General features: G+C 40.8%; 1 protein-coding gene across 1 annotated transcript; it reads right to left on the bottom strand.

Moving 5' to 3' along the window:
* Positions 1–258: 258 nt before the first annotated feature.
* NUP43 (nucleoporin 43) lies at positions 259–27948 on the bottom strand. The gene is made up of 8 exons (XM_060240759.1): positions 27708–27948; positions 26729–26851; positions 26450–26527; positions 23196–23364; positions 12555–12690; positions 11557–11708; positions 7763–7885; positions 259–1614 (listed from the first exon to the last, which is right to left on the bottom strand). Exons 1-8 carry the CDS (start codon positions 27825–27827, stop codon positions 1400–1402), a joined length of 1116 nt encoding a protein of 371 aa, XP_060096742.1. The 5' UTR covers positions 27828–27948; the 3' UTR covers positions 259–1399.

The following is a 27948-nucleotide window of genomic DNA, read 5'->3' as shown; positions in this document are numbered from 1 at the left end:
GCCAAAGGCACTTGCAATCCCTCACTCCCAGTGCATAGGAAGGAATTTCAGAGCCCCTTATGTCCAGCGTTCGGTTTAGTACGTTCCCATGCAGCAGCATGAGCCTGCACAGCATGAGGCGTGCCATAAGCAGCAAGTGGCCAGTTTCAGCTTTTTCTTCCTTAAAGCTGGGACCCCTGAGGAGAGCACATCAGGACTCAAGTATTGTAGAAAAAGCTATGAGCCGCACAGTTCAGTTGACAAATACTAAAAAGCAACACAACACACACCTTTAATTAGGAAAACAGAAACACAGAAATTAATGCAAGAAAGGACAGTTGTGCAGGCAAGCCAGTATCCTCCCTTTCATAAATTCTCAGGTAGCCAATATGGGGTAATCCCGGAATACACAGGGAATACAGACATTGTGTCTTCCAGCTTTCCAGTTCTAGACATGTTACCAATCAACACTACTGGGTTAGAATCCTTTCTTGAGGCAGAAGCATATATTCAAGATGTAGAAACAGGGAGTGTAGACTGAGGTGGCAGTCTTACGCCCAGTGAGCGCATACAGTATTGCGCTACACAGATATGGAATCCAAGCTGGTTCCAGAAATAGCACTGTTCCACCACAACAACTGGCTGTCCCTGCATGTGGATCCTTGTGTCTGAACAAAGCTCTTCAATCATTTGTGCTAATGTAATTTAATAAGAAAGATACAGCAACCAATTTTTAATGGTGCTTTAATAAAAACAATACAGTCCTTAAAGATTCTTTTCAAACTGTTACTTCACAGAGTCTTTGCACTTAGGCACACTTAAGAGTAAGGGAGTGCAAGAAAAAAAAATCTGTCTGACGAGGCCAGTGTAATGGGATCCATTGTACATTAGTGGTCATCTCAAGACAGAGGCTGTACAGGGAAATCAAGTGTCCGGTGAAGGGGCTCTTAAATAAATGTCACAACTTATTCTTTACAAGTCATAATTTGACATTTTTGATTATTGCTCTTCTCCTTTCTAACATGTTATTCTGAACAATATGGAGTTTGGAGAAAACAGGTTAAGGTATTGTATGAAAGTTTCTCCTAGAAACCTCAAGGCACAGAAATGCGGTAGGCATAAGTTTTCTCACACTTGTGTTCCGTTCTTGAGTTAGTGAAAAATTGTTAATCTGGCTGCTTGGTTTGTATTTGTGATGATTAGATAACTTGCTGGAAACCTAGCAACCTCTTCTGCACATTAATGAAATGTCTTTACTTAATGAAAGGTTGACGTGTAGACTTCTCAAGATGAATATTTGTATTTTGATTCATTCCAAATCATGTCCCTAGAATTAATGGCTGTGTTAAAGTCTTGTGGATCTTGCATTTAAATGCTGGAATCACCCTAACCGGATTCTGACAGTTTAGGTAAATACAAATCATGCAAAGAGGTTTTTTTTAACATAAATAGATTCTGCATCAGTTCCATATACAAGACATGAGCTTAAAACATCTAAACTATTAATAGATAGAGTTGGGCTTGAAATTAAATTGGTAGTCTCTATGCGGTCTTTAGCAGGATCACTGTTTAGCCACGGGGTTGTTATAGATTGGTGAATTGCAGTCTGAGACAGAAATGTACTGCTTCTCCCACCTATAATAAATTCAAAACACAAAAAGTCAATTATGGTCTTCAAAACTTAAATAATCAAGAAATTGCATTATGTTTTGTATATTAAATCAGTAATACCGCAAAATGTTTTGACATCAATATCCCCAATGGGATGTTTGTGGGTGTCAATCCTGTTCTTGTTCTTCTATACTAACAGTAAACCCCACTCCCAAAATACAGGGTACACAAATAAACTTCTGTTGCCTAAAATAATGTAGGGGAAGTTTGCACCAATTTTAACAACTGTGTGTGACACAATAATGTCAGAAATATAAATGAAACCTGTAATTGAAGAAGATATTGGATTTATATCCCGCCCTCCACTCTGAATCTCAAGAGTGGCTCACAATCTCCTTTGCCTTCCTCCCCAACAACAGACACCCTGTGAGGTGGGTGGGGCTGAGAGCTCACCCAGAAGCTCCCCATTCAAGGACAGCTCTACGAGAGCTATGGCTGATCCAAGGCCATTCCAGCACCTGCAAGTGGATGAGTGGGGAATCAAGCCCAGTTCTCCCAGATAAGAGTCTGAGCTCTTAACCACTACACCAAACTGGTTATTCCTGGCGGTGGCAAAAATAGTGCTGGCAAGGTACTGCAAAATGAATAAAATCCCTACACTGAGACAATGGCTTGAAAAAAATGTGGGACATTGTGGTTCAGGACAAAATGTCAGTGCAGCTTGTTCAGGTGGACAATCCACCGTTAACACATTTGTTGAAAAAGTGTATGTTTTTTAAAATACATAAATGAGAAAACTTCTGTATGTTCAATACAGATAAAATACTTAAACTTGGAGTAGTAAGTTATTTGAAAACAATTATTGTACATGTAGCACCAAACTAATTTGTTGGAACTGAATTTGATGGTTTTAATTAGATGGTTTTAATGTAATAGTATACATAAGTGAATTGTAATACGTAATATGTTGTGTAAACAGTGTGCTTTTATTATTGTAATGTTTGTATTTTATTTTATGTTATGTGAGCTACCCTGAGCCTGCTTCGGCGGGGAGGGCATGATACAAATTAATTATTATTATTATTACATGTGAGTTTGTCTGTAAAAACAAAATAAAACTTTAAAAAATTGAGTTATAAAAAGAAGACTGGATTCAACAAATCCCAAGCACCAAATTGCAATAACACCTAGAAATTTCATTGTGGTGCCTAGTATTTTTATTTTATTGTATCATCTCTCAGCAATCTTCAGTGCAAGTACAGAAGTTAGACCTATCCAGTTTTTCCACTGGTGAAAAAGGGAATGATTCCCTTTGACTACAAAAAGACTAGATTTGGGATGACTGGATTTACACGGAGAAAAGCCATGTGGAATAGAGGCTGTCATATGGAGGGGAAATAAATTAGATAGAGTGAAAAAGGTGTCTGAATCCTACACAACACTCAGTTATCATGAGACTGTTTTCTTGTAGAACAAAAAAATGTGCATGAAGATCTTGTCATTGCTTGTTTATGTGTAAGTTTAATTCTACATCCAGTGGTTGTTTAACCTGTTGCTTTCTATACAGGCTCCAATATTCATTCAAATGGAGCCTTAAAAAGCAATAATGAAATTATGACCAATTGGGGAGACGTTATGTGAAGGTCAGAGGATTTTTTTTGTTGTGGTAATATTTATTTTTTGTTGTGATATTTAGCCACCCTGAGCCTGCTTTGGCAGGGAGGGCGGGATATAAGTCCAATAAAATATTTATATCCTACGTCTCTTTTGTTATTGATAACCTACAAAGAGCTTAATATTAGGTTTTGCAGTAGCAATAGTTAAAAGGTTTGGTCATAAAGATACAAAATCTTGCAGGATGAAAAATGAGTCTATCTCCTAAATTTAATCTGTTGCTTCTGTGTGCCAAATGACTCATTTCAATGCAGCTCTACAGCAAGTTAGATGCCATCTTAGTTTGTTACTATATTTGAGGAAAAAGAAAAGGTCCCCTGTGCAAGCACCAGTCATTTCCGACTCTGGGATGACGTTTTCACAACAGACTTTTTATGGGGTGGTTTGCCATTGCCTTCCCTAGTCATCTACACTTCCCCCCCAGCAAGCTGGGTACTCATTTTATCGACTTTGGAAGGATGGAAGGCTGAGTCAACCTGGAGCCAGCTACCTGAACCAGCTTTCACTGGAATTGAACTCAGGTTGTGAGCAGAGGGCCCCGACTGCAGTACTGCAGCTTTAACACTCTGCGCCACAGGGCTCTTGTCACTGTATATGAACCCCTTTCCTATTTCTCCATAGCTCTTGATGACCACGTTTGTTCTCAGTTCTCCCAATGCAAGTTACAGTTTAGATCAAAACTGCTGAATTTCTGAATGAAACCAATGTTAGTTTCCATATTCCAAATGACTCTCAATCATCCTTCCACTTTGCTCTGCTCAGATTTCTAGATTAAAAAGTTGTGTTACTTTTGTACAAATAAAACTGCATGTCAAGGGAAGCTCTTATGTATTCTGCTGTTGGAGCATGCCTTTGAATTCATAGATGCAATTTTAGCTGTCAGGAGGACTGAATTTCCACATACCTGGCCTCCAAGGGTAGAAAGATTACTTCTAATCTTAAGGGATCATTTAAGAGAGTGGACAAGAAAGGCTGCATAAGTGCTTAGTTCTTGTGGTCCTTTCTTGCATGCTCAGGGAAATGCTGATCATCACTTTGGGGTCAGGAAGCAATTTTTATCCGGGCCAGTTTAGATAGGGATTTTTTTTTTGCCGTCTTCTGGGAATGGAACAGGGTCAATGCATGTGTGGGGGGGTATTTGTGAATTTCCTGCATTGCGCAGTGTGTTGAACTAGATGACCCTAGAGCTCCCTTCCAACTCTATGATTCTACAAAAAAGGCTACTAAGTCTTCCCAGTATGGTATTTAATATATGGCTAAGACTTGGGTGTAACTTGAATACATTGTTAAAGCATCATTAAATATTTTTATGCTATAGATAGATTATTTTCATTATTCTTTCAGCAATCCCACCACTTGCTAGGCCATTACAGTGATCCTTGTATTGCAGACATGAGGTGAATGATGCATGAGGCTATTTGCTTGCCTAAAGCTATCTAATGGGTACATGACAGAGTGAACAAAGGGCTTTGTATGTGCAAGGAAGTTTCTATAGTATGAGCATCATTTAACGAACAGAAACTTAAAAAAAAAAAAGTAGTATTTATTGAGCAGAAAATATGCCTCAAGAATAAAATCACTTTTTGAATTATTAATGCCTGCCTGGCTCCAGCTCTGCTTCCAGCAAGCACTGGGATCGCTCCACGGTGCCCCCACCGCAAACCCAGCGCTTCGCGAGTGCCAGCTGCGGAGGGGGCAGGCGTGCTTCCCCCGTGCCTGTCTTAGGATCAGAATATGTACTGTTACCTTATACCATATTTTTCGGTCCATAAGGCGCTACGGACCATAGGATGCACCTTCCTCCTGGGGGGCGATCCGCTGCCTCCGCCTCCGATCCCAGCGCTTCCCCCGTGCCTGCCTGGCTCTAGCTCTGCTTCCAGCAAGCGCTGGGATCGCTCCACGCTGCCCCCACCGCATACCCAGCGCTTTGCGAGCGCCGGCTGCAGAGGGGGCAGCGTGCTTCTTCCGTGCCTGTCTGCCTGGCTCCAGCTCTGATGCTTAAAGCAAGCACCAGGATCGCTCCCTCCGATCCCGGCGCTTGCTTTAAGCATCAGAGCTGGAGCCAGACAGACAGGCACGGAGGAAGCACCCGCCCCCTCCGCAAACCCAGCGCTTCGCGAGCGCCGGCTGCGGAGGGGGTGGCGTGCTTCCTCCGTGCCTGTCTGCCTGGCTCCAGCTCTGATGCTTAAAGCAAGCGCCGGGATCAGAGGGCGGAGGGAGCAATCCTGGCGCTTGCTGTAAGCATCAGAGCTGGAGACAGGCAGACAGGCACGGAAGAAGCACGCTGCCCCCTCTGCAGCCGGCGCTCGCAAAGCGCTGGGTATGCGGTGGGGGCAGCGTGGAGCGATCCCAGCGCTTGCTGGAAGCAGAGCTAGAGCCAGGCAGGCACGGGGGAAGCGCTGGGATCGGAGGCGGAGGCAGCGGATCGCCCCCCAGGAGGAAGGTGCATCCTATGGTCCGTAGCGCCTTATGGACCGAAAAATATGGTATAAGGTAACAGTACATATTCTGATCCTAAGATGATTCTATTAAGGCAGGGGTGTCAAACTCATATGTTATGAGGGCCGGATTTGACATAAATGAGACCTTGTCGGGACAAGGCATGTGTACCATAAATTGTAATGCCAGGTAGCAGACATATAAACTTTATAAAGGGCACAGAGACACAATTAAAGATTTTTTTTAACTTAAAATAAAACATGCTTAAAATATTAGCACACTTGCAAGATTTTGTTTTACAGTCTCTGATAAATGTCACCTCTTGCTATGAATTATTGCATCAAAAACTGCAGACAATGCCTGTGCTGTACCAGTCTTGAATATGTGCTGTTCAGGTGTAAACATATGTAAGTTGCAAACCTACTTTTGATTCATTGACATACATTATAGACATCTCAGGGACAATGCTTTGAGCCTAAGATCCAGAGGAACATGAAGCAGTTGGGCATTGTGAACTTTTGTACAGAAGTTGCTGCACATACTAGTCAAGAACATGTGAAGGCACCATGGCACAGACCGAGGGCTATGTGCTTGTCTACAAAACTATCATTTTCCCCAGAAAATGATCTTACTCAGTTCCGCAGGGCCCGTAAGACGACCCTCTTCCGGTTAGCCTACGCCTGACTGGACAAATGTAGCTTTCTAGATTTTTGTGATTATACTGTATAGCTTCAATGTAAAAATTTTAAGGTTTTTTAGGTTTTTAAATGCTTGATTTTAAATGTAATAACTTTGTTCCGATTTTATTGTTTTATTGTTTGTTGTAAGCCGCCCTGAGCCACTTGTGGGAAGGGCGGGATATAAGTTACGGAATAAATAAATAAAAACGACTACAACTCAAAAAAGAATACAACTTCCCCACCAAAAAACAACTACAAGAACAGAGAGACAGCCATGTACAGTGGTCAGTGTCAGGCTACTATCTGGGAAGTCTAAATTCAAGACCTCCAATCAAAGGAAAATGTGAAAGAAAAATTAAGGAAAATTTGCTGGGTAAACCTAGGATGGAACACACTCTCAGCCTAATGCTGATATTTCTCTTCTAAATAGTTCACAGGCTTTCCTATTGAGAAAGATTGAAGGGCATGAGTACAGTGAAAAAGAGGAGGAAACCAGTTACAACCATAACAAGCCCAACAAAACACTCTCTCTTTCTCTCTCTGTACCTTCACTAAAACGTTGCTAATCTTAAAAGCACTCTTTGTAGCTCTCCTGATGGTAGGGACTATGCAAAGGAAGCTCTGGCTCTTTCTTTCGTTCCCCAGGGCAGAACTATTACTGAATCATTCAATAAGATCTAGTTGTTTTAGTGACAAAATATATGTATTATCAAAAATTTTGGAGGAGCAGTTTTCAAGTGGTTGATATTTATCATATCATATTTTAGAATGAAAAAATCTGACAAGATTTATTGTTGCTTTCTGTGAATTTCAGTAGTGTACTGCCATATTATTTTTTTAAAAAACCATACAATTTGTCACAGATTTTCAGATGATCTCTAGAAAGAAGTACAGTAAAACATGACCAACGGTTTGAAGTGTAACATCAACATATCACATTCAGCGTTACCCCTAAGCTGAGTTAGTGTGAGCTAGCTCACAGTTTTTTAGCCTCTGACTCACACATTTTTGTCTCCGCTCAGGAAGGATGGCTCCAGAGCAAACGAATTTATGCAGTAGCCAAATTGCTCGCTCACAATTTTAATGTAAGTAGCTCTCCAAGTAGAATTTTAAATTAGAAGACTCCACAGATTAGAGGGAACATTGATCACATTCTATAATTATTCTTGTTATTACTGTCTTAGTATTTCAAAGTAGTTTTTTTTGGGGGGGGGGATAATTGGCAAAGCAAGGACAAAAGAACTGATAATTTACAATTCAGTGTACTTGACTGGAATTTAACCAACAATTGCTTAATATGAAAAATAAGCCCCTCAGCGTTAAAGAACTGAAATACAGCAACTCTACCGCTTCAGGCTAGTACAAAACTTAAATTTTACCTGTATGCAGCACAGATTTTTTCCCAGACACATCCATGGATGCATCCCAGTGCCACAGAGATCCATCTTCTGAACAAGTGAATAGATGGTCAGGACTGGAAGGATGGAAATGCACTTCCCACACTAAATGAGCAAACATACATATATATTACACAGTAAAGAAGTCTACACATAAGGAAAGGAAAGGGCCCTGTGCAAGCACCAGTCGTTTCCGATTGTGAGGTGACGTTGCTTTCACAATGTTTTCATGGCAGACTTTTTACGGGGTGGTTTACCATTGCCTTCCCCAGTCATCCACACTTCTCCCCCAGCAAGCTGGGTACTCATTTTACTGACCTCGGAAGGCTTAGTCAAACGAGCCGGCTACCTGCAAAACCCAGCTACCCCCGGGGATTGAACTCAGGTCGTGAACAGAGCCTAGGACTGCAGTACTGCAGCTTTAACACTCTGCGCCATGGGGCTCTTGTACAAAATTTGTACACGGGGCTCTTTGTAAAAAATCATTGTACAAAATGCAGACACAGATCACTCTGTTATAACTGGCTGCTAGTAACACATGCCAGGAGCTGAAGATAAAAGCAGGAAAAAGTTTGTTTGTTTTTTTAAAAAATCAGTTTAAAGTTATAAGTTATAAGAGGCTTTGTAATTCATGGAATACAGCAACTCTGAAAAAGTTACTTTTCAATTATTATTCTTGTAGCCACATAGTATAAGATATCTAGTGGATAAACTTGAGAAAGCCCAAGGAAACATTTTTTTCAAAAAATATGTGTAATTTCTCACATTAGCTTTTTTATCTTTACAGCTGAAATTTAAATTTGTTTTCATTCTCCCATTTGCCCAGTAATGTAGCCTGACACGGAGGGGAAATTATATTTGTTGCTTTGTCTCTGCTTGAAGACATCGAGCAAGAGAAAGCTCACACACCCTTGATGGGGCAATTCAATCTTTGAACTGCTTTTACCATTCCAAAATTTTTCCTAATATTTAACTAAAGTCTACCATTCCACTTATCTCTAATTTAAACCCGTTAGAGTAACTCTTGCCCTCTAGAACAGCAGAAAATAATCATTTGAGCTCTTGTAAAAAAATGCAAAACACTTCAACAGATTTTCAAACCCAATCCAGTTTTCAATGCGTAAATGTAGTTATTGCACAACAATAGGAAATGAAGAGCTAATGGCAAACAAAACTTTTGCACTACCAGTATCATTCATGTGCTATGACAGGGGCAAGATTTTGCAACTCCCACTTTGTGCTGTGGAGAAAGAGACCTGGCAGCTTATAGTGAGGGTGGACACATCTAATCTGATGGGGAAAAGTGAAAGACATCAGCCTGCAGCCTTCTAATTTTTCCACTTATGAGCTCTTAAGCAAGACTAGCCAGCAACACGTACCTTTTTCATATTTGTTTCTTATTCCAATTTAGACTGTGGGAACAGCCAAACTACGAAAACGGCAACAGAACCAACATTTAAAATGCTTGAAAACAAACCCCATTGACTATTTACTTTATGGTGAAGAAGGGCACCAAATAGTCCAGGGTAGGTACTCCACCCTAGAAATGCAGTCAAATTTTATCTCAGCAGGTGTTAATGGAGAATATACTTCATAAGGTTTGGCCCGAAGGTGGCACTTGCACAAAACAGCAAATTCTACTAATCAGATGTACTTTCTCTTTATACAAATCACTTTAGGCCATCTATCAAAATTGTTTTTGGAAGCAAGCTAGGAACCATTTAGAATACATTTATAGCAGAAAAAAAACATGGCGGGAGACAAACATAACTGAGATGAAGAAATGAATGATAGCGGAACTTGGTTAATGAAACTTAGTTGGAGTAACTTCATATTCCAACACTCAACATGGGTAACAAGCTTACCCTAATAGAAAACTCCACCTATTTCTGGGTAATTGTTTGTTCATGTAATGCAAATGATAAATTTTCCTTTGGAAATGTAATACACCAAATTGCCAGTGACAAGTGCCTTAAAATGGCAAGCTAACAAGGTTTTTGTAAAAAGGTTTTGTAAAAAAGTACACCTAGGACTGGTATTTATTTCTGAAGCCCAAGACACACTGTTGATTCTTTCTGATTGCATTATTATACTCTGTGAATTACGCAATGGAGAAAGAAATGTACAGATATAGTCCTTCCTACATGGATGCAGTGTTTAGAGTATTCCCCATACCATTCCAACAGTCCTATTTCTCTTCTAACCCTCTTGACCCACCCAGTCCCCACATTGCTTCCTTCCATCTGCCTATTTGTTTGTACCCCATTTTTCTCTCCAATGGGAACCCAAAGCAGCTAATAACATCCTTTTCCCCACCTCCACTTTACTTTCAGCAATGTTGTGAGGAAGATTATTAGGCTGTGAGAGAAAGACTGGCCAAGGTCACCTGGCAAACATCCACACTAGAGTGGAGATTTAAACCTGGGACTCTCAGATACTATTTATTTTGATTTATATCCTTCCCTCCCAGCAAGCAGATTCAGTGTGGGCCACAAGAAGATTCTACAAAGCCATTAAAACAATTATACCAACAAATAGTTAAAAACACTTAAAAAGCAGGTACTACAGTTAATAAGATTTGACAGTCTGAAATAGCTGGAAGCAACTAATAAACAATAATCTTACCCATCCATGCGGGCAAATGCAACTGAAAGCTTCAGCAAGGGAGGCTAAAATAATTGGGTACTTGCCACCTCAACCAAAGGCCTGGCGGAACAGCTCCATTTTACAGGCACAGTGAAACTGTAGTAAGTCCTGCAGGGCCCTGATCTCAGATCGGAGCATGTTCCACCAGGCTGGGGCCTGGGTGGAAAAGGCCCCAGCCCTGGTTGAGGCTAAGCAGACATCCTTTGGGCCAGGGACAACAGTAAATGATGGTCTGCCGGGTGCAGGGCTTTCCAGGGCACATCCAGGGAGAAGTGGTCATTTAGATATGTTGGTTCCAGGCCACATAACCATAGCCTTGAAATAAATCCAGTACTCAGTTGGTAGCCAGTGCAACTGGCATAGCACTGGCTGAATGCACGCCTGCAGCCACTGCAGTCAGTAGGTGTATTGCCACATTTTGCACTAGCTGAAGTTTCCAGATCAGCTTCAAGGGTAAGCCCTAAGTTAAAGTAATCAAGCCTGGAAGTGACCATTGCATGGGTCACTTGTAGCCAAGTCCTGGGGGGAGAGATGGGGAACCAGCTGCCTCATCTGCCAGAGATGATAAAAAGCCAACCTGGCAACTGTGGTGACCTGGGCCTCCATAGAAAGTGAGGCATCCAGGATCCTAACCTTTTAGGCTGGCACCAACTCTGCCCCATCTAAGGCAGGGAGTCGGATTCCCAAATCTACTCTCCCCCCTCCCCCCCGCTTAGGTGCAAGACCTTCACTGATTTAATTTCAGCCGACTGCTGTAACCACCCAGCCACAGCTACCAAGGCCCTTTCCAAGCTCTCTGAGGCAGAGTCTGGGCAGCCATACTGGGGGCAACCCAGCCCAAACCTCTTAGCCCAACATTTTAACCACTACACTAGTCTGGCTCTCACATTCAGTTGTCATCCTAAGTCTGATCAAATTTTCCACTCATAAATGCAACTGAGTAGACTACAGAGTCTGAATGGAGGTACAGAAGACACAACCTGACCTCTTATTCCCAAATGTCCCACCTCCCGACAGGTGGATGAGAAACAAGCAGGACTCTGCACATGGGAGAAGACCACAACAATAATTAGAAGCATGACAACATTTAAAAAGACCCATGAGTTATGACAGTTAGTTTTTGTACTTACATTCTGCTTCGTGAGCCTTTAGTAAGGAAGCTGGCATGCTTCCTTGCCTTACATCCCAAATACTCAATGCTCCATCTTGGCCACCTGTAGCTACAATGTGTTGTTGATTGGGATGCCTGTCAACACAGTGTAGAGGAACTCTTTCCCCAGTCCTGTGAAGAGGGAGGAAAACCTGTCTTAACAAAACACAGTCCTTTTCTCTGAATGACTAGGCATTAACACACCTGGACACCAAGAACAAACAAAACTAAGGAGAAGATTTCACATAAATGCAGCTTGGGCCTATTTAGAAATAAGTTGATTCTCAAGAGTAGCTGAACTTCCAAAATATGCAAATCCTTAATAGATCCTAACAATGCTTCAGAAAACCAACATCTGCTGGCCTAATAATAAACCTAGGTATCCTCTTGGTATCAATCACTACCACATTTAAAACTTCATAGGCTTCAGCTCACATCTAGCTTCTACCTATGAATATAGAGCAGTTCACTCTGCAATCTGCAAGAGCACTTGATATCTGATATGGTGGTGAAGTTCTTTTAAATAGAAGAAACCTGAATAAGGAGTTCAAAACAATTACCAAATTATTTCAGACCTTAATACTTGCCCAACCAACCATTTTGTTTTAAAAGAAAAATACAGGACAATGTATACCCTGTCCAGAATCCTAAGCACAGTTACCTCAGAGTAAACCCTACTAAATACAATGGAGCTTTCTTGTGATTAGACATGCATAAAATTGCACTGAGAGTCACCCAGAAAAGCATCCAGAATTAACAGCTGGGTGGAATTTTGTTATCTATGAAGTTAACAGACTTAGAACTTTGCCATTTCAAATGCACCAATGTATAATATTCAAACAGAAAACTTCTGGGAGAGTGGGAACAGGAGAAAAGAGAAAATCAGGTACAGCTACAAAATTAAGCTGCGCTAAAGTATTAATTAAATGTCATGTTCTGTTTGGATTTAACAGTTTCATCCAAAAGTGAACTGCTTACAATGAAAATATTTGTGATGGCTCATTTCCTTGCTGCCTGAAATCCCATATTTTGAGCTGGCCAATTGAATTAACTGTCAGGATCTCAGTTGTTCGAAGACATGTAACAGCATGGAGAGAACTACTGTCAGCATTGTCTGTAGAAAATAAAAAATATATTCGTGTTATTTATTTCATCTTAAAAACTTGTGAACAAGTTATGATTGAGAAAATATTACAATAAAGAGAGTAGATAAATATCAAACACAACTTTCTCCAAGTGCCAACTGTGGGTTGCCTCCAGCTGATTTAATATTAAGAATTTTCTAGATGTAAACCATAACTGAAAGCCCAAGTATAGATAGTTAAAACCTCCTCATATTATACTTTTCAGACTTTCTCCCAATGTCCACAATGACTACAATAAATCTTAGCGAAATTTTAATGAGACTGCAAGGTCAAAGACTAACAGTTATGAAGTTTAAAAGCAATGGCACACAAGCATGAGATTATAGTTAATCTCCATTAAACAGCAGATGATTATCTCCACTAAATGTCACCAACATGACATCAATAAAATTCTGAAATGAAATTTAACACCTTACTCCAAAATGGCTGTGTCTATTTACAGAGAAAAATAAAAAGGCAAAAATCTAACCTTTTTTTCTTATTAGCAGTGAGATCCATCATATCTCAATACTGAAAATCCATAACAAGAATTACAACTCATATATGGCATACATGTTTGTGGAATATAGGCATTAGGCAAATTAACTTATTAAATATGTTTAATAACAAACATTAAATTAGGTCAGCAAAAACTCAGGTGAATATAGATGCCATTTTTTACTGTCTGGAATACCAGAACTTTTCATAATAATTAACAACAAATGGATATTACCAGTATAGTATTAGGTAAGCTTGGTAGTTTCAAAGTTGTATTTAATGTTCAGGTGATTACGTCTTGAAATTGTATGAGACAGTACATGTATAATTTATTAATTTGTATACTGGGGTAGGAGAGAAAGAAAACTACAAATGCATATGATAATCCAAATAAAACATCCACTTGTAAATTAACCTGAATCAGGACAAATAAAAACAAAAATTGAAACTTTTATTTATAGGTCACTTCTCAAATGATGGAAGGGATACTGTAATCACCAACTGGATATTGAACTAAGCAGTAGTCAAGTTTCACCTTTAAGACCAACTAAATTTTATTCAGAATGTAAGCTTTCGTGTGCTCCAAGCAGACTTCATCAAACAAACATGCAAACAAACAAGCAAGCAGTCCTAAATATAGAGGAAGTGTGCAGTGAGTTAGTATGTAGAGTCACGGAAATGTTTTTAGCAGATTAAAAGAATCACAAATTGGGGTCTGTGTTTGCTAGTGTTAACTGGGCTGAAATAACAATGGAGGGTGATAAAGAGCAGATTGATGTCATCGGTGTAAAGTGCCATAAATAAGAGTTTGTTGTTAGTTCCAGGTTTAGTCTCTCAAGAGGTTTAAACATCATTCTAGTTTGCCATTAGACTCTACATACTAACTCACTGCCCACTTTCTCTATATTTAGGACTGCTTGCCATTCCATTTTTGTCTGATGGAGTCTGCTTGGAGCACACGAAAGCTTACATTCTGAATAAAACTTAGTTGGTCTTAAACATGCAACTTGACTACTGCTGTGTTCTATTGCTTCAGACCAACACGGCTGCCCACTTGGATCTACATGGATATTGAACTACAAGTGACATTACAGAGTGGCAGTGAAAAAAAGGTGCCCTTCTGACCATAAACCTTTTCTTCATGTAGTTATCTTTTCTTATATTTCTCAAATCATATACAATCTATTTTTAATTGAAATATGAAGTCACTCTTGAGAAAATACCAGAAGCTAATAAAAAGAAATATGTCCTCTTATTGCAGACACACACTGAAAAACACATTAAATAATGGATGGCTAATTTAGATTTTAAAGAGCCCCGTGGCGCAGAGTGGTAAAGCTGCAGTACTGTAGTTGGAGCCATCTGCTCACGACCTGAGTTCAATCCCAGCAGAAGCTGGTTCAGGTAGCCCGCTCCAGGTTGACTAAGCCTTCCATCCTTCTGAGGTCAGTAAAATGAGTACCCAGCTTGCTGGGGGGAAAGTGTAGATGACTGGGGAAGGCAATGGCAAACCACCCCGTAAAAAGTCCGCTGTGAAAACATCCTTCCATCTCAAGATTCGAAAATGACTGGTGCTTGCACAGGGGACTACCTTTATCTTTAATTTAGATTTTATGTTCTATTTGCACCTAACATATCCTTTCTGTTAAAGACATTTAAAGTTTTGATGATTTTTATTTTGACAGCGACAAAAGCATCATATTCAAAATAACTCACTCTTTATGCTTTGCTAAATCAGCACTGAGTGGTTCTTAGGACTGCATACATCAACACAAAGTGTTTCTGTCTGCAGTATTCTTTGGTCTGGGAATGCTGTAGCAGAATTAGGGCTGGACTGAGCCTGCCCTCTGCTAAACCTGTTACTTTAATTTCTACATTAAATTACTCTCCATAGATGAATCTTTGGTTGTTTCTCAGGAGGCAGCAGAATGCTGTTGGTGTGGTGGCCTTCTGGTATAGATAACACTTTACATGTCTTTTGCCTTACATGACTTCTGCCTTTTGGAATGTTTATATGTTGGAACTCAGTCCTAAAATGGCTGACTGACTCCATCTTAGTAATAGTAATGTTGTTTCTGCAATGTCATGCTGAGTCATGCTGCATCATGATCCAGCTGTTACCTGTTACTGAGGTAAGGTGGGATGACCTCACCTGTAATTAGGCTTTGCGCTGACTCACAGAGCTGATGCAACCTTCTGGTAAGATTGCATGATTGGTACGTGTACTTAGGGAAGCTCAGTGAGCCTGCTCAGTCAGCCTGTAAGGATTGTGGGTACTGTGCGGCCCACTATCTGGGTGGCAGCAGACACTGCTGGTGTTGGATCCTAGGCTACTGTGCTTGGATCGTGCTGTGTATACTTACTGCTGTATACTGTTATCTACTGAAGTGTGTACTGATTACTGTGTATGACCTTGGCCTGGCAACGACTCTGAATATTGGATACTATCCTGGTAAATATATCTACCATTGAATACATCTGTTTCTCTTGTCTATTAATTCCTGTGTTTTTGCCTGTCCCTCTCCTTCAGCTCTTCTGCTGCGTGCAAAATACTCTAACATTGGTTATGGGCCCAGAGCTCCCAGTGCTCCCAGTGTTTCTAGAGGTGCTGCTGTTCTGAAGACAGAGGAGGCAACACAGTGTTTTGGAAGAGACGGAGGCAGACTGCCAAGTTGCCCAGGTGTCCAGTGATAAGTAGCAGAGATGGAAGCTGCAAATGTTGTTTCCTTCTCTGGGCTCAGCATTACTAAGCTGAACGGGACTAACTATGCTACGTGGTCCCAGAAGGTCAGTCTGTTATTAAAGCACCAAGAGCTGTGGGAGGTGGTGGCTGCTCCTTTACGGGGGTTGTTGGCAGCTGCTGAAGACAGAAAAGCTGTAGACCTTTTGCGTAAAAAGGATGTTAAGGCTTTGTCTTTAATAGGTCTTTCTCTAGACGACTCCCAGCTGGTGCATATAGCAGGACTGGAGAAGGCTCATGACTGCTGGAATGCTTTGAAGGAAATTTACGTCCGAGGAACTGTCGGTTCTCAGATTCGTTTGGTGAGGAAGCTTCTGCATACCAGGCTGGCAGCTAATGCAGATATGTTATCTCATATAGAGTCTATGCGTAGGATGTTTCTAGAGCTAAGAGAGCATAACCAAATGTTTTCTGAATCACAGGAGGTGTGCATACTTTTAAGTTCTTTAGATGCATCATATGACGCTGTGATAACGAGCCTGGAGGGTTTGCCTGAGACAGGGTTAACCATGAACGTCGTAACTGGACGGCTTCTTGATGAATATGGCAAGAGACAGTCCAATTCCTCTCTACGTGCGGAGAGAAAGCCTGTCTGTAAGCCAGAGAGGGGCAGTGGATTTACTGTTAAGGAGGATCCTGACTGTCAAACAGGTAATGTAATGGCTGTAAGGAAGAAATGCTTCCGGTGTGGCTCATCTAGACATTTGTTTAGGAATTGTCAAGGCCAGAAAGGGAAAGAGAGACGGTCTGAAATGAGGTCTGCTGATAAGAGTGGTAATGTGCATCTCGTTACTACTGGTAAGTCAACTAATCACACTCAATCTTTCCTAATTGACAGCGGAGCGTCGGAGAACCTCTGTAGAGAGAGGAGTTTGTTTACTTCTTACACACCTGTTGATAACCAGTCTGTTGTTTTGGCAGATGGAGTTAAAGCAACTGTTTTTGGCAGAGGGAAAGTGTTCCTGCCAAGCCTAAGGAAGGAGCTTCAAATGGGTTTTGTTCCTTCACTTAAGATGAATCTGCTGTCTGTGTCTGCTCTGTGCAGGGAAGGTTTCAAACTGCAATTTGACACCTCGTGCTGTGAGCTGAGGACCAGTGATGGTGTGTGTGTCAAGGCAATGCTGAAGGAAGATTTATACTTCTTGCATACCAAGGTACAAACGTGTAATAACGTCTGTGTGAATAAACCAGTGCATGATAATTGCTGTCATCTTTTACACAGGAAATTAGGCCATGCTGGTTTTCCTGCTCTGAAGAAGACTGTGGAACAGGCAGAAGGCCTTAGTCTTAAACCTTGCAAGGAATTTCTTGACTGTGAAATCTGCAAGCTGGTAAAGTCTACAAAAGCTCCTGTGCGTACTCCAAGTAAATTTACTAGTAAGAAACCTCTTGACCTAGTGTTCTTAGACCTGATAGGGCCCTTTAAGGAGTCAGTGGGCGGGGCCAAATATGTCTTAAGTATAGAAGATCACTATTCAAGGTATGGTTTTGTTTACCTGTTGAAAGCTAAAACTGAAACCTTTCAAAATGTGCAGAATTGGCTAAGGTTTGTTAAGAGAAAAACTGGAAATGTGCCTGCATGCATTATTTCTGACCGAGGCTCTGAGTTTGTTAATAAACGTTTTCAAAGTTTGTTTGCAGAGCTTGGGATTGAGCACAGATTGACTGCTCCGTACAGACCTACCCATAATGCTTTTTGTGAGAGGAGAGGCCGTACATTGCAAGACATGTGCCAGAGTATGTTACGTGATGCAGATATGCCCTGGAGATTTTGGGCAGAGGCTATGTGCTGTGCCAACTACAACCTGAACAGAGTTTGGTGTTCATCTACTGGCAAAATACCAGCAAGCCTATGGCATGACAAGGTAACTAACTTGGCAAATTTGCATGTATTTGGAGTTACAGCTTTTGTTCATATTCCTCAACAGCTCAGACGTAAAGGCCAACTGAAGGCTAGACGTATGAGGTTTCTCGGGTATGAGAGAAACGGGAGCTGTTATCGTTTTGGCACACTCGACAGTCGTGAGGTGGTGATTAGTGCTTCAGCCACGTTTCTGGAGAGATCAGAGGGCTGGGATCGCTGCACCCAATCGCCAGCGTTCTGTCCTGAGGATGACCAAGGAATCCGGTTACAAGTCAGCTCGATGCCTAGCAACCCAGAGGAGGGAGAGGCGGCTGAGTTAACCCCAAAAGAAGAGATGTGTGACGAGGAGGAGACGGATATGATGCCTACCAGTGAGGAATTATCCGGGAGGAATGTGCCAACTGATGAGTCTGCATTGAGGAGATCTACACGTGAAAGAAGAGCTCCTGAGAGATTTAGTCCTGTAATGTCTGCTATACATGAGCCTGAGAAATATACTGACATTTTCTCTTTGTCCAAGGAAGAGCAGTGTAACTGGAAGGCTGCTATGGACGATGAACTTTCTTCCCTGAAACGTTTAAATGTTTATGTTGAGACTGATACTGTACCTGCCGGTGTAAAACCCATAGGCACTAGATGGGTATACAAGGTGAAAACAGACCAGTCTGGGGGAAAAAAGTATAAGGCGAGGCTTGTAGCACAAGGTTGCAGACAGACTAATGAGACTTACGACGAAGTGTTTGCTCCAACGTTAAAGAGCAGTTCACTTCTGACTGCGTTAACTGTGGCAGCCAGAGAAAAACTCCATTTTACCCATTTGGATGTCTGTGTGGCATACCTAAATGCTAATTTGGAGCACCAAATTTATTTAAAGAGACCAGAAGGTATTCCTGGTACTGGAAAGGGATACTGGTTGCTAAATAAGAGCTTGTATGGTCTAAAGCAAAGTGGTCATCAATGGTCAAAATGCCTAGTGGGTACACTTAAACAGCTAGGGTTTACCCAGAGCATTGCTGATCCATGTGTGTTTACCAAGGGAAGTGGTGAAACAAGATGTATTGTTCTTACTTTTGTGGATGACTTGGGGATTCTAACCAAGACAAAGAAACAAACAGATGATATTGTTTCAGCCTTAAGTAAGAAGTTTAAACTGAGAAATCTTGGTACTGTACAGACCTATGTGGGTGTAGATATTGCAAAAACTACACAAGGTTTTAAACTGTCACAAAAACCTAAAATCATAGATTTGTTGGACAAGTACAAGATGACTGATTGCAAAACTGTTTCAACCCCTATGGTGACTGGCTTTGTAAATGATGTTACAGATAGCCCACCATGTAATGTTGAAATGTACAGGTCGTTAATTGGTAGTCTGAGCTATATCAGTAATTGGACACGGCCAGACATATCAGTAGCCTGTAATCTGTTGGCAAGAGCTACCCAGAACCCTAAGCAGAATCACTGGATTGCTGCTAAGCGAGTGTTGAGATATTTAAAGAACACTGCTGACTGGTGTCTTTATATCGAACCTAGGGGGGAGCTAGCACTGAAAGTCTATACAGATGCAAGTTTTGCAAGTGACTGTGAAACCAGAAAGTCAACAACAGGTCTTTCCATATATTTGGGAGAGGTGTTAGTATGCTGGAAGACACAAAAGCAGCGTGTGGTTGCCTTGTCCACCACAGAAGCAGAGTTCTGCGCCCTTTCTACCGCTTGTACTGAGGTAGAATGGTTTAGACAGCTACTAAAGGACCTGCATATAGAGGCAGAGAAGCCTGTTGAAGTTCTGGAAGACAATCAAGCTGTGATTGAGATTGCAAAAGCGGAAGGAGTAAAGACAAGGAATAGATACACTGACATAAGGTACCAGAATGTCAGATCATGTATCATGGAAGGGTTGATAAACATAAGGTATTGTGATACTGGCCACAATACAGCAGATATGTTTACCAAACCCCAGACTATGGAAAAGCATAATGAGCACTGTAAAAAGCTCGGATTGAGAAACGAACAGAACTATTAAGAGGAGAATGTTGGAACTCAGTCCTAAAATGGCTGACTGACTCCATCTTAGTAATAGTAATGTTGTTTCTGCAATGTCATGCTGAGTCATGCTGCATCATGATCCAGCTGTTACCTGTTACTGAGGTAAGGTGGGATGACCTCACCTGTAATTAGGCTTTGCGCTGACTCACAGAGCTGATGCAACCTTCTGGTAAGATTGCATGATTGGTACGTGTACTTAGGGAAGCTCAGTGAGCCTGCTCAGTCAGCCTGTAAGGATTGTGGGTACTGTGCGGCCCACTATCTGGGTGGCAGCAGACACTGCTGGTGTTGGATCCTAGGCTACTGTGCTTGGATCGTGCTGTGTATACTTACTGCTGTATACTGTTATCTACTGAAGTGTGTACTGATTACTGTGTATGACCTTGGCCTGGCAACGACTCTGAATATTGGATACTATCCTGGTAAATATATCTACCATTGAATACATCTGTTTCTCTTGTCTATTAATTCCTGTGTTTTTGCCTGTCCCTCTCCTTCAGCTCTTCTGCTGCGTGCAAAATACTCTAACATTATACACTATCAAATTCTGAACAGAATATCAGAACCTAGCTTCCCAGAATCTGAGTCACTCTAGCTTTCCCTGATTCTTGACCCCCAGAGACAGAAAGAATGGGCTGAGCTTTATCATGCACGTCAGAGATGTATGTCAGATGCTCATCAGAGTTGACTGACAGTTACATTGGCTCCTATGGATGGAAAAAGATACTTCATTTCTGAATTTAGTCTTGTTCAGAGTTGTTCTTGCCAACCATCCTGGATTATGGGTCTTGACAGAATAACCAGGATATATCCTTTATAAAATTACAGTTGTCAAGAGCTCTGACGAGGAGCTGGAAGGGTTAACAGACCTGGAAGAGTTGCCAGTCAGTTCCTCAGCTGAACAAACAGCAGCTGGCCCATCAATCACTCTTCAGGCACCAGTGTCAGCTGTTGACAATCAATCTCCTCCAAGCTCTCCTCCTCCCATCTCAAGAGTTTGAAGCAGGCTCTGGAAAGAACTTTCAGAGCGAAGACATGAAGCACACCAATGCTTCAGATCTCTCAGCCCTGAGTTCTAGCAGAGTCACTGCCACCCAGGGAGCAGGCTGATTGAGACTGCCATATAGCTTCCACCCAGGACCTGGTAACCTTGTGGAAGCAACGTCTATTCTCTGGCTTGCATCCACGCTCCTTCCTGATCTGCTTGATTTCCTTGGCACCCTGACCTTTTGGCTTTTGGACATTGACTTCTGATTCCAGATTGTGATTCTGCATTGGTGACTTGGCTCTTGCTTGACTTCCTGGACTTTGACCTTGGACTGGCTTTGGACTCCTGCCTGCCTGCACCCTGAGAATGTGACAACAGTGCACTCTAATTAATTTGATTAGTTTTGTATGCTATATACTAGATTCTTATATGTTTTAAAAGGTTATACATTTGGGTTTGAAGTCAAATAAAAAAAGGTATTTTGGAACAGGTGTCTCTCTTTTGATACAAATGGGAAGCCAGTTTCTCCATCCCCAACAAACATAGCGGGGATGGTAATCCATGTAAAGGTTTTTGGACCCCTAGTTTCCCCAACAAGTGCTCTTCTCCAAAAGCCTACCGGACACTTGGATTAAGAAGATGGATCTTCCAGCTAGCTAGCGTTCCAAAGCCTAGGAGAGCTGCCAAATTGTACTGCTCATTTTATAGTCTTAGGCCTCAATGGATGGCTTCATTGCAATGGATGGTTCTATATCAAGGGTTCCCAACCTTTCTGACCCATGGGCACCTTTGGAATTCTGGCACCCAATGGTGGGCACAATAAAATCACTGCCACAAAAGATGGAACCAACTGCAAAATCACAGGAAGTGAGGGAGGCAATGCATAACTCTAATATTAACTTTTCAACATTTCAGGCAGAAGCTCTGTTTAACAGGATGCCTTTTAAAATGAACATACTTTTTTAAAAAAATTATTTGCATACAGTTTATCTTCAGTTTATCAACAAAGATCCCTGTGCTGTATTGGTAGCTGCTACTATGACAAGGTGACCACTTTATCACCCCACTAAAACAATCACCCTGTTGTTTCTCCAGTTTTCAAATATTTCCCTCCAGAAACTGGCATGAAAGGCACGGTTAAAGATTTAAACAACTTTTGGCTTATTTGAACAGACTAGTAGTGAAAAGAATCAATATGTGCATAGGGTTTGGGATTAGGAATATGTAGGCAGACAGCTAAAAACTAAACACAGAACTGCCTCTGAGATTGCTAACTTCACAAGTAAAGGTTTGACTTTCACTGAAGCTTTAAACAATGTTATGGTTAGTCTTAAAGGTTGTTCAGATTTCCTTTTTAAACTCTACACTAGATAATCATACAGTCTTGAGATTGTATTCAGTGTTGTCACCTTGGTTAAGACTAAGGTCGTCCCCCTAGACCCCTTTTCTCTGGCAAGACCATTATTATCTCCTCTTTAAGATAATTAACCTGGGACTTTGGCTTCTGAGGGCCTTTCAATGCCTTTGCCAAATCCTGATCTTCCAGTTTGACAGTCTTCTCCTACTGGACAGTAAGCTTGATACTGGAGAACTAAAATTCCCTCTCAAGATGTGATCCTTTGTTTTACACACAGAGAAACTATTTGTACTTTTGGGTACAGTCTATACCAAGTCTTTCATATATTCCAAGCCACTCTACACTGGCTCTGGCACAGACTCTGCTTTATTAGGCTTTTCTCACATGAGAGAATGTCTCAAGCAACTGCTTCATTCTTCATCCAATCTCCAACTGCTCTACTCTCCAACTGCTTTCTCCAAGTACCTAACTGACCTCCTTTCTCAACAGTTAGCTGCAGTCCCCCATTCAGAGTGAGTTCTATTAGTTGTCACTCATATGCACCGCCTCTAAGCATGCATATGCCTGTGGTCTGTCACAGCTACCAAAGCAACTTTTGAAAAATCTGCTCAGCCAATCAGATCTCCAGTGGCCTCTCAGAAGCCATACCTGTTTCAAAACACAGGGCAAATCTCAAGAAAGGTATCCCACAGGCATCATGGCACCCATTGGGGAACCTTATTTTACATAAAATAATAGAACCTTATAGTCTACATAAAAGTCTGGAAAAGTCTAGAATATTCTTCAACTTCATACAGCATTGTGGTGGTTGTTTCATCCAAGGCTGTCATTTTCCTGTTGACTTGAACACAAGCAATGATACAAAGCATTACAGGAATGCCATAATTACTTCCCAGGAAAATGCAACTGATGGCACTTTTACCCCAACTTTTAAGACTAACAAAGCAGCTTACAACATGCCAGAACAAGAGTTTTGGATGAGCGAAGAAGTCAACTGCCTACCTAATGTACGAACAGCATCTACACGTTCAGCTGTGAACAAATTTATTTTGCCATCTTCCCCAACAGTAAAGATTTCAGGGCTGTTACATATGATCCCAGTGCATGAAGCACTACTATATGAAGGATTATAGTGATGTGCCTTCTCCCATTTCCGGCTTATGGATAGAGTCTATGAAACAAGTGAGAAAGAATCAAAACAACAATTGTATTTAGAAACATCTAGATGAGAAAACACAGCATTTTACAGTCCAAAAATCTAATTTCTGTTAAAAACACACCAACACCAAAACCTTGGGCTGTTTAGAAATCAGATGAACCATTACAATCAATCTACATCAGCTTAAATTCAAGTATTTCTGAGCAACCAGTTTACAGACTTGCTTGGGTTTTCAAAATATAGCAACATTTTAGTACTTTGATTCTGCAGTTCAATCCTATGTATTTTTGCTCAGAAGTAGCTCCTGGTCACTGGCATTTATTGATGTAAAAGAGCATGATTACAAGCTTATGTCAGTGTTTCCCCATACATCAGGCATGTGTTCAGTAAATCCACTATGACATTTAGGGTGTAACCATTTACATAGTCAGTTAATAGCATTTAACAGATTTCTCTCCAGAGCTTTTTTGTAGCAGGAACTCCTTTGTCTATTAGGCCACACATCTCCGATGTAGCCTATCCTCCTGGAGCTTACAGTAGGCCCTGTACTAAGAGTCCTGTAGGAGGATTGGCTACATCAGGGGTGTGTGGCCTAATAGGCAAAGGAGTTCCTGCTACAAAAAAGCCCTGCTTGTTTCTGCAACTCATTCAAAAATTGAAAGCTGTTGGGAAGTAATTCCAAGAGAATATGTATAAAGAAGTCTACAGCAGTATCCAAGCAAGCAGAAGGTAAACAACTGATACATTTAAAAATACATTCTTAGCATTCAAGAGTTTCAAGTTTAACTCCTTGCCTTAACTACAAAAGCCATACAATTATTGGCACAACAGTAATAACCTCCAATAGAAGTTTAGAGTACTAGAAAGAGACCAAAAGTTAAAAACAGCAATAGTTAAAGACAAAAGTACAAGTTTATTACACAAACATTAAAAAACTTGTAGGTATCAAAATCTCATAGGGGCCCAAGTTAAACCTCATAAAATCATAAAAGTGACAAATGCATGAAAAGGAACTATGTATAACCTGGTGCATTTTGGTTTGCAGAGGCCTTCTTCAGAGGTACAAATTACAACATACAACAAAGTCCCTATTACACTTGTAAGGCAATACACATTTAATATAGGACCCAAAATGGAATGTTCCAGTCTGGAAATGAATGACTGCCAAAAAAACCTGGGTGTGGGGGGGAAGAGACCACAAATGTATCTGGCAATTGCCTTATATCAGCAGCAATTACACATACAGGAAAGAGTAATATTGCTATTTCCGCCATGGGAAATCCACACTGGATCATTGTATTATATTGTCCCATCTGGTAAATAAATACACTAGGAGGGCTAAGCTTAAGTTATATACTGCCTTCCTAGACCTTAAAGGAGCTTTTGACTCCATAGACAGAGGCTTACTTTGGGACAAACTGAACAAAATGAATATTGATAAGCGATTACTTTTTCTTATTAGAAAATTGCATACCTCAACAACTTGTCAGGTTAAATGCTCTCTAGCTGGAAAGTTAACGGCAAAAATTCCATCTAATAAGGGTGTTAAACAGGGCTGTATTCTAGCCCCCACCTTATTTAACCTTTTCCTTAATGATCTAGCTCCTGTGTTGTCTGGCGCTGACGGTCATAGCCCTAAACTCGGTCCCACTCACGTGCCACTGTTACTGTATGCAGATGATGCTGTATTAATGTCTTGCACGCGTGTGGGTTTGAAGCGCCTTTTTAGCCCTGTCTTGAGTATTTTGAAATCAATAAGCTCCAACTTAATTTTGAAAAAACAAAAATCCTTGTCTTTTCAAGAACTTGGAAATTATTCAAATGGGATTTTAATGGAAATAGAATAGAGCAGGTCAGACACTTTAAGTACCTAGGTATTTATTTTCAACATAATGCATCATGGACTGTACAGCGAAGGTCTGCAACCAATATGGCTAAGGCCAGTGCCCAGGCTATCTGCCGTTTTTTCTTCAATAAGGGCAATCAGTTTGTGCCGGCTGCTCTGAAAGTTTTTAAGGCCAAAACTTGTGCTCAACTACTATACGGTATCCCATTATGGATTGGTGCGTTTGATTATTCTTTGGAACGTATCCAATCCAAATTTCTTCGTAAAATTCTGGGAATGCCTTGTTGTGTGCCTTATGCAGCCCTATGCCTAGAATCGGGGCAGGTTCCACTTGAAACTAGGGCATGGCTTTTAACTGTCAAATACTGGTTGCGAATACACTATAACTCTGACCCTTCTAGTCTTATTAGTCAAATGTTATCAGAATCTAGATACTCTAGTTGGCTAGACTCTATCGAGAAAAAGATTCGCACTGTTGGTTTGTCCATAGAGTCATTATCTATGCTCTCACAAACAGAGGCATTGCGCATGATTAAAGCCAGAATCCTGGATATTGAATTTCAAAATCTCCTCAGTGCCGCTAATAAAACTTGCTCTCCTGTGAGTCTAGGGCTTTCGTTCAATGTCGGCCATATGGCTTCTTATCTCTATTCTTTGCAAAGTCCTCAACAGCGTAGGGCCTTTTCACTGGCAAGATTTGATGTTATGCCATCAGCAGTTCTATATGGTAGATTTCATAATATACCCTTCTCGGCTAGATTATGCCCGTGTAAGTCCGGATCTATTGAAACCATTTCACATATTCTTTTGTACTGCCCTTTTTATGTAAGTATTCGCTGTCGATTTTTGGATCATATTCTTCTAAATAAGATGGGTCTGGCTGATCCTGATAAGGTCCTGCTTCTTCTGAAGGATGCTACTCCTGACATAACTGCGAACACTGCCTCATTTCTGTACTGGGCCAAAAAGATTCGTCAAGACAAGGACCAGTTTTGTTGTCTCATTTAACCGTAATCCTATGTAACTGTGTTTTATTCCTGATATTTTGTATCTTAATCTATCCATTGCCTTTTAACCTATTGTTTCTTAACTTTTTTATATGCCATTAAAGGTTGATTTGATTTGAATATTGCTAATATATAACTTTCAGTTTAGGTCCTAAGAGTACAAGTAAAAATCCCTTATCAAGGCCAGTGTAATAACAGCATGTATTCGTCAACAGTAATAACACCTGAAAATAAATTCTGTTACCTCATTATTTTGATGATGCTTGAATATAGTCACACTTCCAGTGGATGAAGCAGCCACAATTCTCTCTTGATCCAGAAACTAAGGAAACACAGATCTCAAGATCATTAAAGATTTTCATTTTACTAGTCAACTGCTAAATCAGTGGCCATTGTCCTATGGCGAAGGTTTACCAAACAACAGAACTAAGGAGTTCATTTTTCTACTTGAATAACTGAGTTTGCTTTGCATCTTACTTTACACTTTTTAGTCACTTAAAAACCACTGTATGGTACTTTTTACCTGCAAATCCATAACATCACCACTATGTTGGATATCACATAGCAGATGTGGTTCTCCATGATATTCTCCACTCACGCCCAAGCCTTCAAAGTCTCCAACCAACCATATAGAAATATTATTTTCCTATAAAAGGACAGAAAAGAAAAGAAAGGCAAACCTAAACCTTAGTTGAGGATCACCATTTTTTATAGAAAGCTGTTTATCACTTACCAACATATGGAAACTACAATTTCATTTCTAAGGAGTCTTTAATAGTTTGAATATTGTTTTACAGATGTTACTTACTATCACCATATTCACAGGGTTCACATAGCCATCGAAAAGAATACCAACACAGTTGTTCCAACTGTTTTGAATGTGACCGTAAGAAAAAACAGCAGCGAGAAACCATCTGAGAATCTCCTCCCAAGTGAACACTTTAATTTGAATTTTAATATATTTTGTCTGGTTTCTGTAGCTTCTCTGTGAGCCCCAACTTGACCAAACATACTAAATTGTAATAAAACAATAGATTCTAGAAAAACTCTAGAGATCAAGTAACCTACTGCACTGGGGCAGAGAAAAAGGAAAAATTAAGCTGTGACCCCCAGTGTAAAAAAAGGCTTATGAACAGAAATTCATTTTTTTCTAGCCAACCCCAAACAATCACAACATACAAATCTTCCTCTAACATTGTCCAGTCCTCAAATTAAGATCAACATATCTATCTAAATTAAAATTTACATCGCATTATCCTAATCCGAACCACTAAAGAGCAGCCTGACGACGAAACGCGGAGGCTGTGAAAACAGCCATCAATAACGCATGCTTGGCATCGAAAGCAGTAAATTTATTCGATTTTTAGCCCGCCCTTCCTGCGAACGGGCTCAGAGCGGAGTACAAAAGAGTCATAACAGTAAAATTTACATATAAACTAATTTAAAACCAACAGCATTTAAGAGACGACAAAAGCACCCTGACGGCTCTTCCTACACGTTACCTCGTTGTCCCACGAGCCGGTAGCGAAGACTTCGGGAGACTGTAGAGTTGTAGCTGAGACCGGCCGCCAGCGGGTCTTGCTAATTTTCTGGGATACATACTTGGCAACCACGTCCTCCATGCTGAGGAAAGAACAAAAACATTCCCGCCTTTCCCTACCCCGCCTCCGCCAGCTTTCTGACTTAGCCCTTTCATTGGCTTGAAGGAATCACGGGAGATGGTTACGCGATGGGGTCAAATAT

Source organism: Heteronotia binoei, chromosome 1 (genome assembly GCF_032191835.1).
Source record: "Heteronotia binoei isolate CCM8104 ecotype False Entrance Well chromosome 1, APGP_CSIRO_Hbin_v1, whole genome shotgun sequence".
Lineage (NCBI taxonomy): Eukaryota > Metazoa > Chordata > Lepidosauria > Squamata > Gekkonidae > Heteronotia > Heteronotia binoei.
This window is presented reverse-complemented; position numbering and strand designations above follow the sequence as displayed.

Bases quoted from the DNA above. Each gene is read 5' to 3' on its own strand.
- NUP43 (XM_060240759.1), bottom strand. From the start codon at position 27,827: ATGGAGGACGTGGTTGCCAAGTATGTATCCCAGAAAATTAGCAAGACC. The intron at 23,365-26,449 runs GTAACAGAATTT...CTTGTTTCATAG, and splicing joins AGCATCATCAAAATAATGAG to ACTCTATCCATAAGCCGGAA. The intron at 1,615-7,762 runs GTAAAATTTAAG...AATTTATTATAG, and splicing joins AAAATCTGTGCTGCATACAG to GTGGGAGAAGCAGTACATTT.